Here is an 18057-nt window from a genome sequence, read left to right on the forward strand (position 1 = left end):
ACAGCAGCACCACCGAATTAATTCTCATGTCTGGGCAGGTAACGCCTCATCATTGATGACATGTTGTTACTGTATGTCAGATGCTGGGAATAAAGCAGACACTTCACCTGCAAATTAAAAATGACATGTGTGTGGCTTATTATTTTTTATTGTGTGAGCAACAGAGCCTGAAAATAAGTTTCTCAGAAATTAAAATCTACTTTGTTTGGCGGCACTAGTTCAAAATGTTCCCAGACTTGAGATCTCTTTGTGGTTGGATCCATTGTAAAATAATTACGACGAGAACTGTCAGCAATCGGAATGCTAATGTGTTCAACCCAAGGGATATTGACATGATTGGCAGCGCACCACACTGTTTCATCCATTTTAACACATCTCGGACCGGCCAGTGTTTTGGATCACCCATTGATCCGGACCACTAAACTGTTTGACCTGGTGAATGGGGTGCTTAGTGTTTCGGTGCACTTGTGTGTCACACGTCATCAATCACGTGGTTTTTCCATGTTTGAAGCAGGCTCCGGAGCAGTGTTTCACATGGGAACGCCCACCGAGTCCGGGGCTCGTATCGGAGCGCCAGAACAAAGCGGACACCACTATCGGCACCCCAGCCAGTTCCTGTCCCCACTGCTGGACCCCAGTCAGTTCCAGCACCTGGATTCCAGCCAGTTCCTGAACCTGTTCCCGACCTTGGGCCTGAACTCCATTTGGTCCTGGAGCCCGATCCCAATCCTCCCCCAGGGCCGTCCTTTGGGGGGGTTACTGTCACGGTATAGGGTTGCGAAGATATTTGGTGAACAGACGGACGGACAGATGAACAATCACATTACATCACCGCTTTGAAGCGGGATGCAAAAAGACAACCACAAATAAAAACGACTATTATCCTAATGATCTGAGACAAATTATTGATATTAATTGTCCTGACCTCTCCACAAGGACCTGCTCGCTTGAGGACAGCCTCAATTATCTGCCATTACAGGTCGAGTACAGCTTACTACACATTGATTATTGGTGAAAGCAACATCATGTAATCAATATCTTAGTCATCTACAAGCACAATAATGTTGAAAATTACAAACAGGAACATCGTTTGTGCATCGACAGTTTTTTGACATAAAAACAAGTCTCCATGTCTGTTTTATTAAAATTACAATACAGTGCGTCTCGTTACTCATGGTTATGTATTCCAGGAATCACACAAGAATAACGAATTCTGTGATTTAGCGACAAACTTTTTATCTTATTATTTACGGTAATTTAAACGTTTATGAACCCTCCCCATACTGATATTAAACCACCTTCTATCTATAATACCTTTTCCCACACTCTTATCGACTATTTAAAAAGCACTTTTGTGTCTCCCGGAAATGCTCTGTGTTCCGAGACTCACGGAAAGTAGCACATTTCCAGATGCCGTAAACCAATAGAATGCACATACGGTATCACATGAGTACCTACCAAAAATCCGTAATGAGGTGAAGTTGCGAGTGTTGATTCACGAATGTGTGAGAGCGCACCGTATCTATAATAGAAAACGTTCCAGTCCGCCAGCTTAAATGTGATCTGTTGAGTTTTTGTGATTCAATTCAATTTTTCATTATTCTCAAGTAACACATAAAATTTATCAAAAGTAAAGAATCTTTACAATGAATGGATGATCCAGTTTTATTGAAGGCATTTTAAGGAATCAATGAACTTCATCACATATCAGGTTTTCAAGACATTCTCAGGACTTCCAGGAGGATCAAGGTTTGCATGCCAGCCAATAGTAATACTTCACCACCATGGTGACCTCTGGGTCAGGAGAAGAAGACTTTATAACCGACAGCAGTCTGAGTTGAAAGAGGATAACTAGAGTTTAGAATGAAAGAACGATCAGACCCATGAAGGGGCCCGGCTTTGATGTCTTACTTGTTCATGATGCCACCAGAAAGACTTTTAGCTTCAATTGGGTTTTGCTTTTTCATTTTCTGGAAAGAGGAAGTGGTCTCAATCATGCTTATGTATTCACTCACTGGTACAGTCCTTTTTATCCTCATACAGTCCTTCCTGGAAAAAACAGGAAGTTTGTATCACCTGACTGATAGATGCTTATGGTGAGAGGGAAATGCGACGGGAATCTGAAGAACTCACCACTCTTTGTCCGGGTAGGACCAGGAGTTAAACATGTCTCGGTAGAAACTATTTCTGTTATTACACAGATCACTTGATGAAAGCAGGGCAGCATGATACTAACCAAGAAGAGGAGGGTAAGTGAAGATTTTACAGTCAGAGTTGGGCAACGGTTAAGGAAATAAAAGGAATATTTGATGTCATGGATGACCTTCTTGGATTTTGGCTATACCTCTTGACAGATGTCATTGAGCTTGTCAGAAACATCGCCATACTCCAGCTCCATGTCTAAGTTGTAGCTCAAGATAGCGAGGCAGCCTCCAGGCCTCAACACCCGATCGGCCTCCTGGAGGAACTTCTCATGGTGGAACCAGTGAACAGCCGCTGTGGCCGTCACCAGGTCCACTTCACCAGAAGCAAAGGGCAACTTTTCTGCTGGACACTGCCTGGGGTCAAAAGGTCAGCACAGATACTCAAGGAAGTCTCAGAAATGCAGTGAAGGTATCCTAAAATGATAGAGAAGCAGGTTTGTGTGGAGACCTCAAAGCCCAATCTCACCTGTAAGTTACGTTTGAAGGTTTATGGTTTGTCAGTGCCATCTCCAGCTGGGCGGCGCTGACATCTAAGCCAATGACTTGAGAGAAGTGAGGCCCCAATAGGGTGGTAACTTGTCCAGAACCACAACCAACATCAACTGCAAGATCAAACTTTTTCAGTGCCTAAAAGGAACGGGGTTAAAATATGTTGACATTTGAGGTCATCAAGTGGATATGTCACAGAATAGTAAAATGAATCCAACCTTTTTCTCCATGAAAGTTATAATCTTGCCGACTATTTCACGAGGTGCCACCCTGTACTTCAGGTAAGCAGCAGCATGATCTCTATCCTCATAAAGACGCCGAGCCATGGTTCAGGACTTGCTGTCAACTCAGCGTTTGCTCCTTCATTTATTGCTGTATCGTGTCACAACCTGACTGTATTAATGACTTGTGCCCACCCACCTGAAGAGCAAAACAAATACATTTGCCGTTACCTTTCTTTGTATGAAGGCTCCTCCTGTTCGCTACTCGTAGAATCCTAATAGTTGACAGTTGTGTGCACAAGCTGTTTTCTGGGTTGTCAGGTTTGACATGCAAACAAGTCTGCATGTCTGTTCTGTCTAAATTACAATGTCTACAAAAGAAAACGTTCCAGTCCTCCAGCTGGAATGTGATCTGTTGTTGTTGTTTTTGTGGTACATTTTAATGTCTACCCCTGTTGAGCCGCATTTTGTAATAACGGTGCATTTTGTAATCAACGTCGAAAATGTCATAAGTTATTACATAACGAAGCAAAATTTATTACAAAATGCGTTGGGGCAGTTTATTACAAAATTCGGTACTTTATTACAAAATAAAATGAAAAAGTTATTGCATTTTGGACTATTTATTACAAAAGGCACCGTTATTACAAAATGCGGCTCAACACCCCCCCCAAGAAAACAAATGGAATACATCAAAAGTGAAGAATATTCACAAGTCAATGGACAATTTATTCAACATACAGTATATAGATGCATTAATGAACATCATTGGACATCAAGTTTTCAAGACATTCTCAGGACTTTGAGGATCAAGGTTTGCATGCCAGCCAATAGTAATACTTCACCACCATGGTGACCTCTGGGTCAGGAGAAGAAGCCTTCATGGCTGACAGCAGCCTAAGGTGGAATAACTAGAGTTTAGAGTGAAAGAACGATCAGACCCGGGGAGGGGATAGACTTTGATCTCTCACTTGTTCATGATATGACTGGAAAGACTTTTAGCTTCAATGGGGTCCTGCTTTTTCAGGGTTTGGAAAAAGGAAGTTGTCTCAATCAGTTTCATGTATCAACTCACTGGTACAGTCCTTTTTATCCTTAGACACTCCTTCCTGGAAAAAACAGGAAGTTTGTATCACCTGACTGATTGACAGTTATGGTGAAAGGGAAATGATGACGGGTATCTGAAGAACTCACCACTCTTTGTCCGGGTAGGACCAGGAGTTAAACATGTCTCGGTAGAAACTCATTTCTTTAACACACAGATCACTGAATGAAAGCAGGGCAGCATGATACTAACCAAAAAGGGGAAGGGTAAGTGAAGATTTTGCAGTCAGAGTTGGGAAATGGTTCCGGCAATAAAAGGAATATTTGGTGTCATGGATGACCTTCTTGGATTTTGGCTGTACCTCTTGACAGATGTCATTGAGCTTGTCAGAAACATCGCCATATTCCAGTTCCATGTCCAAGTCATAGCTCAAGACAAGCGAGGCAGCCTCCAGGCCTCAACACCCGATCGGCCTCCTGGAGGAACTTCTCATGGTGGAACCAGTGAACAGCCGCCGTGGCCGTCACCAGGTCCACTTCACCAGAAGCAAAGGGCAACTTTTCCGCTGGCACTACCTGGGGTCAAAAAGTCAGCGCAGATACTCAAGGAAGTCTCAGAAATGCAGTGAAGGTATCCTAAAATGATAGAGAAGCAGGTTTGTGTGGAGACCGCAAAGCCCAATCTCACCTGTAAGTTACGTATGAAGGTTTATGGTTTGTCAGTGCCATCTCCAGCTGGGCGGCGCTGACATCTGTTGACACTCGTCCATTCATTATGTAATCTTTTAACCCTGTAAAGCCTGGACCATGAAATACCTGAAATACAGTTTTGGCACTAATATCTTTCATCAATTCTTGTGACACATATGTAAAGTTAGACAGAAATTTAATATAAATTCTACTACATGAGTTTCATTTGTGAATAATGTTAGACTCCGGAAGCGTGACAGCGTGAGGTTTAGACTGGAACCAAACGGGCAGCGATACACCCCCTCACCAAGCCAAAGTAAAAAGGAAAATCTTGTTCTTTTAAAATGGAATGTATAAGTATATGTACAGTATAATATAAGCAAATAGAAAAACAAGCTGTGAAATTGTGTGAGATTTTTTCCTTTTTGAGGAAGTTCAAATCAAGAAGCAGACTATGCCATCAACCTGGACAAAGTGTACAACTACGTGAAAAATAAGGTAAAATTTCAGCCAGATTTGTGAATATTCAAATGACATTTATTAATATTTTTTAATTTATTGATATTAGTCATCCAATGTTGTTACTACTGTATAATTTATGAGTATTAGAAATGCTAATAAAGAAAGAGTATTTAGATATTTACAAAGAGTTACAGGCATTTACACACACACACACACACACACGTCATTGTGCTAAATGTGAATGTGTTAATGTGAACAAAATTTTACGTCTGAAAAGTGTATATGTGTCGTTTCTTCCAGAACAGGAGCCTAAACCAGGCCACAACTCGTCACGGTTCAGTGTTGCTGTTCTGCTGAGCTGGGATGTAGCAGGAGGAAAAGCTGAACTTGTGGGCGGAGCCTCGTCTCCACACCTTGACCGGATTGGGCTGATTAGCCTGAGGCTTTATAAACTGATTTATTCTTTTGGTTTGTGGCAAGGTTATTCAAAACCTGGGATCATAGCGAGTTACACGGCTTATTGAAAAGAAAAGAAAAAAAATCACAGAAGCAATTTTCATTTTAGTTTTAATAAAAGTGATCCGGCCCACGTGAAAAGAAAACGACAAAAATTATCGTTCATGAGATGTGTAGTATGTTATATGTGAGGGTCCTGCTTTTGCTGGTGAGGTCCAGTTGTGTCATGGGGAACGGGATTTGGACCCAAATGCAGGACACCGTTGGATAGATTGTCATCCATATTTTAAATAAAACAAAGTGAACAGCAAGAAAAATGCAAGAAGTGCAAAAACAACCTGGCCACAAACCAAAAGAATAAACTGGCTTATAAAGCCTCAGGATAATCAGCCCAGTTGGGTCCAGGTGTGGAGACGAGGCTCTGCCCACAAGTTCGACTCCTCCTGTCACATCCCAGCACAGCAGAGCAGCAACACCGAACAGTACTGAGGGCAGTACTCCCCTCTTGCACAGGCTGGGGTTCGGGCGCAGAGACCAGCCAGGGTCCGGGGGCAGAGCTTTATCCTGAAAAAGACACTGAGCCATGGTTTCTAGTGTCAGATGGATTGCTGTATGTGTGTTATTTGTTATCCTCTAGATAATAACAGGGTTGGCCAAAGTGGGAGGATTACCTCACACGGCCTGAGAAACTCACTGGAAGTGAGCATTTGGATCTGCATTTGCCTGCAATTACCAGCAGATGGCAGTACTTCCATGTACATATGCAGTAAAAACACACGAGATGTTTGGGTACGAGGAAGTTAGTGATGCAAAATGGAGTAAAATCTCTATTATGACTTATTTCTGCAATTGTTTTTGGTTCATGACATCACTGATATTAGAGGATCCAAGTTTGACAAGATGATTCACGGCTTTTGTTGGAGCAAAACTGTCTCTCCTCATCGCCTCAAACTATCAATGACCAGCAGAAAAGTAGGTTCTAAGGAGAGCCAAAGATTCTCCTGGAATGAGTGCAGCAGCTGAGTGTGGAATGTGTCAGATGGTGTCCTGAGGTCTCACCCATACACCAGAAGATCTGGCTCCATCCACAAAGTGGATTTTGGTCCATTAATTGAGCACCGTGACCAGTCATTGGCACACGATCATCCTCAAGAATGTGCCACAGAATCCAGCCTTCTACATCAAGTTCATTGAAGGGCATTGTAGGATACCAAGTTGGTTTCAGCCTCCACTGCAGCTCAGCAAATAACTGAGGTGGATCAGCAGACAAACTGATGGCGCCCCAGACTGACATAGCCTAAAGAAGGACTTCTGCTCAGTAACAAAGAAGTTTCATTTTTGAAACAGGTTGTGAAGGTTAATTCACTGAGGACAAAATTTTTTTTGGACATGCGTTGCTTCCAAGTAGCAGCAGATGGCAGTCAGTCGCTGGGATAGAAGCAGCAGCTTAAGGGAACCAATGCAAGTCAAGTTGGTTGTGATTCCCCGTCAAATGCTGTTTGCACTGATTTCATTATTTATCCATCCATGACATGGTTCCTTTACAATACTGACAGCCTCGAGTTAAAGTGTCATGAAAAAAGAATTAGAACTGTGGATATATTTGTACTCCAGCTAATAGAGCTACCACGGATCCCAAAGCCTTTTGGTTTGAATAAGTAATAATATTTGTTTCTAATAACTCCAGACAGATTATTCAAGTTGAGATCCTCTCAATGGTCTCGAGCCTGGTGGCAAATCTGGTCCTGTGTTTTATGCCTAATCAACAATCATTGATCTATCCCATTCATCTAATCAACATGTACTGTCAAGCATGGTTTGCAATAGCGCTTGTGTTAACACGGGGGGGAGGTGTCCTGAGACTCTACAGGGTCGCTAGCCCCTTAACCCCACCTTGTTGCTACGTGCTGCCCAGTCTTGTGTCATTTAATCAATCAGCTTTGATCCAAATTGTCGGTTGCACTCACTTCACACCCTTGTCTGCTGCTGTGTGTGTCTTCATGTAGTGTCTTCACACAATTCTGCACAAATACATGAAAAACACAAAGTCTGACGACTCAGACAAGCAGCCATGTGTCTCACTTTACATGCTGGAGGCATTCCCGGCTCTAGCAATGTTGATGCCGCTTAATGCTGCTTGGAGACGTCTCATATAAGGCAATCACACAAGCTGAGGTAGAAAATATTAGAAGTACTGTATTTAAGCTGGTTTAGTTCTGGAGGGATAGATAGCAGAAACGTCCTGCTTTCATTTAAGTTTCAGGAATGAGAGAACATACGATGTGCATTGAGTTTATATGGCAGCACACGCACACGCTCACACACACACACACACACACACACACACACACACACACACATCTCCCCACCTATATATTTGAATAAGCTCACTTGAAAATCTCACACTGTCACACTTTAACTCCACCCACTACCTCTCAGTCAAGCGCCCAACCAATCACAGCGCATCTGCCGGAAGGAATCACGTGAACAATACGGCGTAAGGCACCGGCCAGCGAGACTTTTTGTTGCAGTTACGCTTTTCGTCCACACGACATCGCAGATATCCGGGACGAAAACACTGGCCAAAGTGAAGTTTTTTGAAAACACCAGGTCTGCGTTGGCGTGTGGACGTTGTAACCGAAACTTTTTCTATCCAGGGGGCGTTTCCCTGCGGCGAAAACTGCTGTGACGTTAGTGTGTGTGTGACCTGTGTCTACATGTACACATAGAATGGACGGAGTTAAAAACGGCTGTTTTCTGATGTATAACAGCCGTCTGAAAAAGCCAAAGACGCGTTGATTAACATACTTGACAGTTGGGTATTTGTTTGTTTCTTTCTTTAAGAGCCATAAAATTTATATATTTATTTATTATTCATTCACTCATTCACATTCCTCGCCAAAGACGCTGATGCCAGTTCTGGGTCAGACTGGCATCGGCGTCTGACCCAGAACTCTGTGATAGGTGCGCTTGGTTTTTAATACCAATACATTTGTTTTCATATGTTTGGTATGAAGTCTGATATTATTGGTTTATCGTGGAATTTCCACGGGTTCATGTACACAAACACTTTTTTAGAGCATTTCACTCAGCAGTAAATTCCTGCACATTATTTCCTTTTTCCTTCTGATTTTGTGAGTACAGTAACATGTAGGGTAGGGAGATGGATAGATGGGTATTGAGAATAAAATCTCACCTCCCTGTGGAAATCTCAGCAGGTAAAAGCAGAATGCAGTTGTTGGATAAAATGCATGAATTTAGAAAACAGTTTCCACGTTGACAGGCGTGCATTTTAGTTTTTTTATGGGGCGGAAGAAATTTGTCAGGGCTTTTGAATAGTTTTCACACACCCTTGGGTCCTCAAACACAGTGTTTCATTAAGGTGGCACAAAGGCCATCAAATCAAAAAAGGAGACAGGCAGGAATTGGAGTTCTGAAGTCGCTTACTTCAGTTGTTCTCTCCGAGAGCAAAGGCAAAAACAAGAACCAGGGGAAGTCCCTGGAGGGGTGACTGTGGGGTTGAGAAGCAGGTGGCACACAACTTCCATTCAGGAGTTCAGAGACACAACCACAGACATTTCTGTGACCTATACCTGTAGTTCATGTGGCAGGAAAGCTTTGCACGTTTGGTAACCTCAGTGAGACGCAGAGGAACTTGACAGAGCGGTTAGCGACAAACTGGGACACTAGCTGGTGAAAGAATGGCGATTTAGCTCAAAACCACGCTGTCTTTTTGTAGTTTGTACGACGGATGTGAGCTCATCTTGATGATCTTTGAAGAGTTCCTTTTTTTTATGGGGATGCTGTTCATTCGGTGATTGCAATCTGCAGTAGGATATGAAGATCTTAAATCTTTACCCATTAAAACTTCAATGGAGACAGTTTTCTCTGCTGCCAGTAGTAAAGAGCAAATATCCAGGAGATCTACGCGACTTGTTTTATAGCCCAACATTCTCCGCGATGCACTCGGAGGGCTAATCCCACTCTCCAAGGAGAGAGGTAGATATTGGGCTCGACGATAGAAATGGATTTAACAGATTACATTAAAGGCCAGCCTAATTGAACCAATCTATCCTGATTCTGCCGCTGTAAGATAAATGATGAGGAGGCCAGATAGTATATATAGGTCGTGTGTGTGTGAATCTGGCTGGGGATGCTTTCTGCCGTTATTTAAACGTTTGATCAGAAAATACCGCAAAAGCACTTTTTCTTTTATTGACAAAGATCATCACTGAAAGAGGAGCGATTTTAGGACTGTCCCACATTGTTTGTGCCAAAACATGAGAAGCACTTGCGCTGCTTACACTTGACAGGCAACGTTTCTTATTAAACTGCTAATATCAGACCTTTTTGTTGCATTCAGGATCGATGTTCAGGACAATGGCTCTGACGTTCTTGCTTTCAATGGATCAGGCAAAGACGCTGCGTTCTAACTGTTTTAAAACCAGGTCCATTAACAAGGTGCCATTTGATCCTAATGATGAATCGTAATTCTCCCCACAGATGTCCCCATCAGATCTCCTTTTACTGACTTACTAAGGCAATATCAAGACAGACTAGTTCAGGTAGCACACCAATGATCAATTATGGGCCCAAACCTTTGAAGACTTATCACCAAAGAGGCTGATTTTTCATCAACTGTCCACTTTGGACAAGCTAAAGGCTACATCCAACGTGGTCAATCACAACATATAACAGGACGGGCTGGAAAGGACAAGGATGGTGGGCGTGATTGTATTGATATGGTAGCACTGGGGAGGGGCTGGAAGCCACAAGATGAGGAACCTCTGAAGGGTAATGAGCAGTTATTTATTAAGATGTAGTTTCATTTGCTTGTCTTCTTACCTGAGGATTGTACTCAGTCAGTATTGCCAGGGATGGCCACACCCATTCATTCTTCGTGCTTAAATACTGCTTTGAGAGCAGGTAATGCCAGACAGCATTACTTCCATTAATGTCGAGCTTTGGGCACAATTTGCCGCGATGACATAATTCCTAACTTGTTTCCTTTTGAAGCCGATAAAACCTTGTTTGAAAAGAACCCTCCGCAATTTGACTTCCATGATTAAAATGGATTTTAAAAACCTAATAGTATGCTTTGGAAAATGCTATCAGCGATGTAAATGTATAGTTAATGGCCTGAAACATGCAAAACAACCAGCACCCACGAAGTGCTGCTGATGCGCTAAATTAATTTCATTAGTCTGGGGTTCAGTGGAGAATTCTTGTGCTCCTTAATAGTCTAAATGCTGTTTGAAAGGATTAAAATTCAAAGGCATAAAACTCAAAAGAGAAACAAAGAAATTGGGTAACTTTGTTGGGGGATAAAATATACAGCTGCTGAATAGTAGCTAATGTAAGAACAATCAGCACAAAAGCAGTCAGTTGTGCTCCAGCAGATTCTGGTTCCCCATCGTCCTCAGTAAGTGAGTGCAGCTTGAAGCCTCTATCTTTCCAATGGGTGGGTGTTACCTGTCCTCCTTATTTACAGTGTCCAGGTCCAAGCAGCCTGATCTTTCGCTCCAATCTTGTTATGAACACAAACTCATTAAACGGGACTGTTTGATTAGGAGTGTGATGCCGATCAGGCAGGAGCGGAGATGATCTGGTCGTAGCTGTGGATCAATGGGCAATCAGGGAGCCTCTGCACTCGGTGCAGAACACCTTTACCGATGTGTGCGTGGAGTATGCTGAGGCATCTGCTCATGTATGCAAGAGAAACATCTGGTTATCATTATTTCACTTCTAAAGCCAGACGCTGGACGCTTCTGCAGGGGTTTTCATCATTGAGAGAGATACCTGAAATTTAAGCGGAAGCAATAACACTGCATCCCTGATGTGCTCACGCCAGCCTGCACATGTGCACACAGCATAACCCGGCAAAGAAGTGTGTGCAAAGTGTTTAGACTCACACACAGAGACATGCACACAATCAGGCAAATGCAGATGTGAGGCGAGAGCCAACAGCCTGTGCACCTGGAGAGGCGAGTGGAAGAGAGAAGCATAAAAAAAGAGCTGAACGCTCAGGTCTGCTGATCTATTTTTACTGCAGAGCAGGGGGCACGGAGAGAGAGGGGGGAGGGAAGGGAGAGAGAGAGAGAGAGAGAGAGAGAGAGAGAGAGAGAGAGAGAGAGAGAGGTAGAGCTACCTGCATGATGCATGTTCCCGTGGAGCAGCGGTGGCTTTTACTTTGTTCTCTCCCACCAGGCTTCCAGGTGTCTGTCAAACAGGAAGCACAGACCGGAGAGTCATGTGATCTCACTCACAAAGCTCCACCAGTTCCTCCACCACCTCCTCCACTGGTTTTTCCACCGGTTCCTCCGCCGGTTCCTCCCTCACCTGGAGTTTCATTCTAATGTAACAATTCGACAATTCTAATATCTCTGGGGTCTACTTGCAGAACCGTGTCTGAATATAACACCGGTGTTCTCGGACTGGCTCCAGGATTGTGTCTATTAAACATCACATTGTACCATTGTGTACAAATTCACACATTTGTTGCAAGGATTGTCTATTTTTGTGTGACAAAAAGCCCCCCACCCATTTAAAGTCAAATGTTCTTCATGATAGTTGTTTCAAAATCAAAATACGGAGCCACGAGTGTAGAAGGAACAGAGTTCTGTCCCTTAGTACAAACTTCTTGGTACTCAGGTAGGAAGCCCAGGTATTGGGGTCAAGTAAGGGGAAAGGGGTTAAAACACAGCTTCTATACACAAAGAGAGGGATACAAGGAGGCACCGGTGAAACACATTAACAATCCCGAAGGCGGGAAATTTGACAGGATGTGCAGGGAGACAAAAAGTCACCAAGATAAAACAGGATAGAGAAATAAAGATGCTGCCACAGTAAAGCAAGGCCTTGCGTTATCTTAATGCAGGAACATAATGAATGTATACACATAGACTATCGTTACAATCAGGACAGTGACATGTCTACTCCTGAACCACCGGTCTGACTCTCTCAGCATCAGTAGAAGGGACACTAATGAAAGCTTGATGAGGACACGTCTCTGAATCCACCAGCAGCATTAGGCTTTAATTACCGACGCCCGCATCCAAAGATTCCCTGTAATTGGACATACCGAAGCACCTGGCTGCTCAGGAACCAAACAATCCATGTCTCCATCCCTTTGAAAGCTCGTTTTGGGTCAGCTCTGTTCTGCTGTAGCAAGAGGAGATTTTGAGCCATTCATAATCGAAGCTCGTCTCCACGCAGATTACCAGCATAGTAGTTTTATGTAATCTTACAATGACTTGGTGTTATCTCCCAGCATAGCGTCAGAGCATAACATAGTCCAAGCGTGGAATAGGATATTGTGAGGGAGGCTTTAAACTTGTAGCTCGTTCCCAGTTTGCTGGCAGCTCCGCGGTGCCAGATGTGACAATAACATCCCCTCATTGCTGCCAAACGCCTACAAGACACCCACAGGCGCTGGCAGTTCCCCTGGTGAAGTCCTCTGTTGCTCAACCATCGTGTTCTGCCGGTTAAGTGAATCACCGCCTCGCCGGGAGAACCGGCCTCCTTTTGTAGTAGTCAGCGCTGTCGCTCCATTCACGGCTGAAACACGGTACTTAAAACAAAAAACGGCGTTTCTGAAAGGTGCTCAGGTGTTTGAGCAGTGAATGCTGAAGCTAAGACTATCACAGGGTGAGCTGATGCTCCTAAATGATGAGCTTTTAGTACTAAAAAAAACAACAACAAAAATCTGCGTGATGTGCCGCTGTTACCATGCATGGAGTAAACAGTACACACAAATATTACGATCAAGACCTTTGAATGAGAGCCAGAATCCGAAAGCACAACATGCATGTTTGGAATAGCGCAGCCAGATAATATCGTGGTTCTAATCCTTTTGTCCTACAAGATTTACATAGATCTTATCATTTCATGCATGCGAGTAGAAGTGAGGACAGGATGACTGCACACGTGTAACCAAGCATTCAACAGCCGTGTTTATCAACTCGGCTTTTCCATTATTCAGATTATTCTGCTTGGGATCCCCTGTGTAATTAGCAGGAGAACAAACCACCTCATTCCACTCTGTCTCTACGCACTGATTTGCCAGCTGTCAAGTGCCGTTAGAAATGGAGAAAATGTGTGGAACGTGTGCAGGTTTGGATTGAGCTAACGATGCTAACTGGGTGTAGCTTTGAGCAAAACTATGGTTTGTCTATCACTGATTTAATCAGATCATGATGGAACACATCAGCAGCTTCAGATGGTTTGTCATCAACACAGAATGTCTAGAGACCTGGTTTGAGTTCCAATTAGAAAATATTAGCGTGTTAATGCTACCTCTGCTCGATCACGATGCATGTTCTCTTTGTGTCTGAAAGGGTTTTCTCTGGGTTCTCTGGTTTCCCACCATTATCAGAAATAAACGTGCTTCTAAGGACTATTATCTTATGTTCCCTCTCCCCTGGCCACAGCATGTGCGTAATTCCTCAGCTTGATTTTGATGCCAGTGATGACCACTTCATTTATACGAATACTTTGTTCAAAATGATAATTTTTTTTGTTGTCCCTGTTCTAAGACAACAATTCTTTGTTCTTTTTCATCCACGTCTTTCCACATTTTCTTCATTTTGTCCTTTATTTCTTCCATGGCATCTCGCGTGTTTTCGGTTTTTTTTTTCTTTTTATCAAAGTCACTCCTTAACATATTAAAGTCGCTCTTTAACTCTTCCATTGAAGAGACCATCCGGTCTAGAGTATCCTTCATATTTTGTTTTCATACTCCTCCCATTTTCCTCTTCCTATCGTCATTTTGCAGAGAGTCAGTGAGTATGTTCCTATGCTAGCATTAACATGTAGCACATTTCACTGCTGCACCAAACAGAAAAGACCACACCGCACGATGTCTAATCTGAGCGTGTGTTGACGTGGAAGTGGTCCTCTTGCCGCCGAAGCACATTAAGACCATTTAGCTCTGCTGTGAACTCACATATAACCTCATTTCCATCACGCCGAATGGAAAATGATGATGGGAGCGCGCTCATGGGACATGCGACCTTTATTGAAAAATGACTCCATCGTTTCTAATTTCACAACGTGTCTCGGGGATTGACGTAGTAGGTGTAGTTAGGTGGATAATGTGGGGCTGGCTGTAATTACAGATAGACGAACATTAAGTTCGACAGATACATGTAAGCTTCTTGATGAGGGTGCCTATTTCAATTAGGGTGTATTAAATTAAACAAAAAACCTTATGGGAGTTTCTCACTGCCAGACCCAAGGAGAATTAATACACTGCATAGGACCATTTACCAAGGAGTAATTACTCCCTAATTATCCATTAGTTATTTGATTACCCTTTTATCAGCTAGTCATGGTCAAAAGGCAGGAATAGCAGATAAGTCATCACCCTGATTGCTAACAGATGTAATTAGCATGCCGTAGCTCCCTCCGTGGGACAAAGGAGAGTGCATTCAGACAAAGTGAAGGCATTCTAGCCGTTTTCCTGTGTTTGATTGAAAGGAACGATAAATCATGGGCTCCTTTTATCCATCCAAGGGTGGTTTTACACAAATAAAGCAGGGTGGAAATTAGTTTTCCTGCCTACTTTAATCCACTTTAAGTGTGCAAATGTAGCCACAGTAAAGCAGCCGGTCCTTCAAATTTGTCTGGTCAATGATAACAAAAGCTAAAGGGTATGCTAATGCACTCCGGGTCCATTGTTAGCACACTGAATAGCTCTCTGGGTGAGACTCGATAGCAAATCGGAAAATATTCTTTGAGGAGATGAATGATTGGGTGCATATTGTTGCCAGGAACCATGAATACACCATGCCAGGCTGATTCTACCATTTATTACACATAATTACATTCTTAAATAAAAACGATTCACCGAACAGTTCCTTGCATAGAGATATTACAATACCAATTTAAAAAAAGAATTATGAAACAAACCGGTAACAAAAATAAATCTTTCCCATTTTTCCATAATAAAGAACATTATCGTACCCATACATCATAATATACAAATGATAAATTTGAAAACACTTTGTACACCGAAATAAAAGGAGAAAAGTGACGCAGGAAGAGGTGGAGAAGCAGGCGAGGAGGAGGTGAAAAAGGAGCCGGACGCAGGAGAGGAGTTGAAAGGGATCATGTCGGGAAATGGAGATGGCGGGGGCGGGTCGGAAGGAGGGGATGCTGGTAGAAAAAGCGGGTGCATTTGATTTGAAATTCAGACCTGGTGGAAACAGAGGTGGTGCCACACATAATAATACATGTTTCCCCCCTTTCTGAGAGCCAGACCTGCAGTCGGGATGTCTGGCTCCCACAAGGTGGAACAAAAAACACACCAGAGAACAGAGAGTGTGTACAAATGGGTTTGTGGATTCACAATGTGCTTGTGCATGTATGTGTGCAGATTAGTGTTCCGTGTTTCGGATCGTCTGTGTGCATGTATGCGCGTCCAAATCCCAGGTCTTACGTATGCAATGTGTATGTTTGTGCTAAAAACAGCTATTATACAGAAGTTGTGATCAGCAGGTCATCACCGGGGGGGGGGTGTGTGTGGACAAGACGGAGAGCATCGGATATGCAAGTGATTCTTCAAAAAAGTCAGAGTGCAAATACAAACAGACAAAAAACACACAGGCACGGCAGAATTGACAATCATTCAGTAACATGACACAGACGTGAACGCACCCTCAGAAACAACATGAAACAACCTTCCGGAAACACATTCACATCTCAAATCGCCGTTGTTGAGCGAAGGGCATGACGTGACCATTTTTAAAGTCCAAATTTTAAAGCGTCCTGTAGTTTGAATACTCCCATGCTTTGATTCCGCGACACATCCGATGTTGGAGTCCACAGTCCTCTGATTGGTACAGAGCATGAGCAAAAACCACATCCCGAGCTGCACATACCCACACATTCACAGCCATTCACTTAAATAAGCGTGCCCCATTGAAATACTGACACACACAAGTAAAGCTGCCATTAACGATACAATTCCAACCCGTGGGTTAAACTGCTATCCTTCATTTCATCTTGTACAGTAAGGTCGCGATATGAAGAGAAAACCACGAACCTGGTCCCGTATTTCCCGTCTGACTCGGGTATTTTGAATCATCTGCAAACCAAGTGCCAAATATCTGCCTTTATGAGAGCCAAAAAACAAAAATAATGGCTGGTATCACCCCGGAAGGCTGGGAAGAAACTTAGAATTCCTGTCTTGTTCCTCCTGGTGGCCGCTCCAAGAGAGGCCTGTCACTTTGATGCTGAATTTAAAAAGGAGTCTGGTTTGCAAACACATTTAGATAGAAAGAGTTCAATATTTGAGCAGGAGGTGATATGGCATCTCCTGCCGCAGACGGATCACGTCTGGATATGATTGAGCTGCGCTGCGTTCACACACAAAATTGAAATGCGCCTCAGGTATATAGAGGGAAATCAATTTAGTGGCTCCCTTGCCAAAAAGCAGACTGCTGCGTGCCTGCTTCGCCCCAAAGTATTAAAAGTCTTTTAAAATAAAGATTAAACACCTTTAAATAGTTGTTCTCTATTGTGTTTGTGAGAGTACCGACAATCTACTTTTGTGCAAGCTGCCTGTTTGATTTGTGTGAGCTTAACTCGAGGCAAAATTTGTCGAAAATTAATTTGCAGATGAGAGACAAGACTGTTGTCTAATGCTGCACCAGGCTGGGTTTTATCAGACGAGCGGCGGTTCGTTCCAGTTTTCCTGGAGTGTGTCCCGTGTGTGGGCTTCGCTCCCACGCAGTTTCATGAGCTGATGGGGCAGTTATCTCTGCCAGCTGAGGAGATACCCATTTCAGCCATCAGCGGAACTCTGCACCCATGAGTGGTCCAGTATGACCAGTAAAAGATGCCAGCAATGGCTCACCAGTGAGTTTGAGTCCAACCAGTCCTTTCTAATGTGATAAAGAGAAACTACCATATCAACACGAATGGTTTCCAGTATGATCTTACCAACCACCATCAAGACTATTCATTGGCCCAGTGAGGTGTACCGACCTACAACAGATACATTCACATTGATTTGCTCCAAGTAGAACCACCCAATTGATTGACTTTGTGTCATGTGTCTTCCTGCAAGTCCATCCATGTCTAGCAGGGCACAAATCTGCATCAGGACATAGAATTAGGGTGAGGAAGTCAACAGGACTGTTCTTGGATATGCATAGGGCCCATTTAGGAGAGCTGCTGAGTGCTGCTTTTCTGCTTCAGTGAGAGCTGCTAAATTGGAAGATATCTGCATGGGTGGTGTGAACAGGACAAAACACGCTTTGACCCAGTGGCTAGTTAGGTGCCAATCACTCTCAAAGGCCAAAGAGATCATTTCAGGTATCGACAGCAGACATTTGTGTTTTCGTTTGTTTTCTCAACTGCATCCATTTCAAAGTTATTCATTGTTAAAATTGTCTCTTCAATTGTCCTTTTTTGAACAAATAGGAGAATCTTTTCTTAGAAACAATATAGCCTTCATGATACAGTGATCTTGCGTTGGGTGTGCTATC

General features: G+C 43.2%; 1 protein-coding gene and 1 pseudogene across 1 annotated transcript; both read right to left on the reverse strand.

The window, feature by feature from the left end:
• Positions 1-1744: 1744 nt before the first annotated feature.
• LOC137591640 (malonyl-[acyl-carrier protein] O-methyltransferase-like) lies at positions 1745-3019 on the reverse strand. The gene is made up of 6 exons (XM_068309772.1): positions 2912-3019; positions 2671-2831; positions 2345-2558; positions 2134-2231; positions 1912-2049; positions 1745-1832 (listed from the first exon to the last, which is right to left on the reverse strand). The coding sequence occupies exons 1-6, from the start codon at positions 3017-3019 to the stop codon at positions 1745-1747; spliced, it is 807 nt and encodes a 268-aa protein (XP_068165873.1).
• A 704-nt stretch (positions 3020-3723) lies between these two features.
• Positions 3724-6151, reverse strand: LOC137591685 (uncharacterized; annotated as a pseudogene).
• Between the last annotated feature and the right edge of the window lie 11906 nt (positions 6152-18057).

The sequence above is a fragment of the Antennarius striatus genome, chromosome 24 (assembly GCF_040054535.1).
Source record: "Antennarius striatus isolate MH-2024 chromosome 24, ASM4005453v1, whole genome shotgun sequence".
In the NCBI taxonomy this organism is placed as follows: domain Eukaryota; kingdom Metazoa; phylum Chordata; class Actinopteri; order Lophiiformes; family Antennariidae; genus Antennarius; species Antennarius striatus.

Coding starts and splice junctions, on each gene's coding strand:
- LOC137591640 (XM_068309772.1), bottom strand. CDS start 3,019: ATGGCTCGGCGTCTTTATGAGGATAGAGATCATGCTGCTGCTTACCTG. Junction 2,050..2,133: donor TCCTACCCGGACAAAGAGTG/GTGAGTTCTTCA, acceptor TGTTTTTTCCAG/GAAGGACTGTATGAGGATAA. Junction 1,833..1,911: donor TCTGGTGGCATCATGAACAA/GTAAGACATCAA, acceptor CTTTCAACTCAG/ACTGCTGTCGGTTATAAAGT.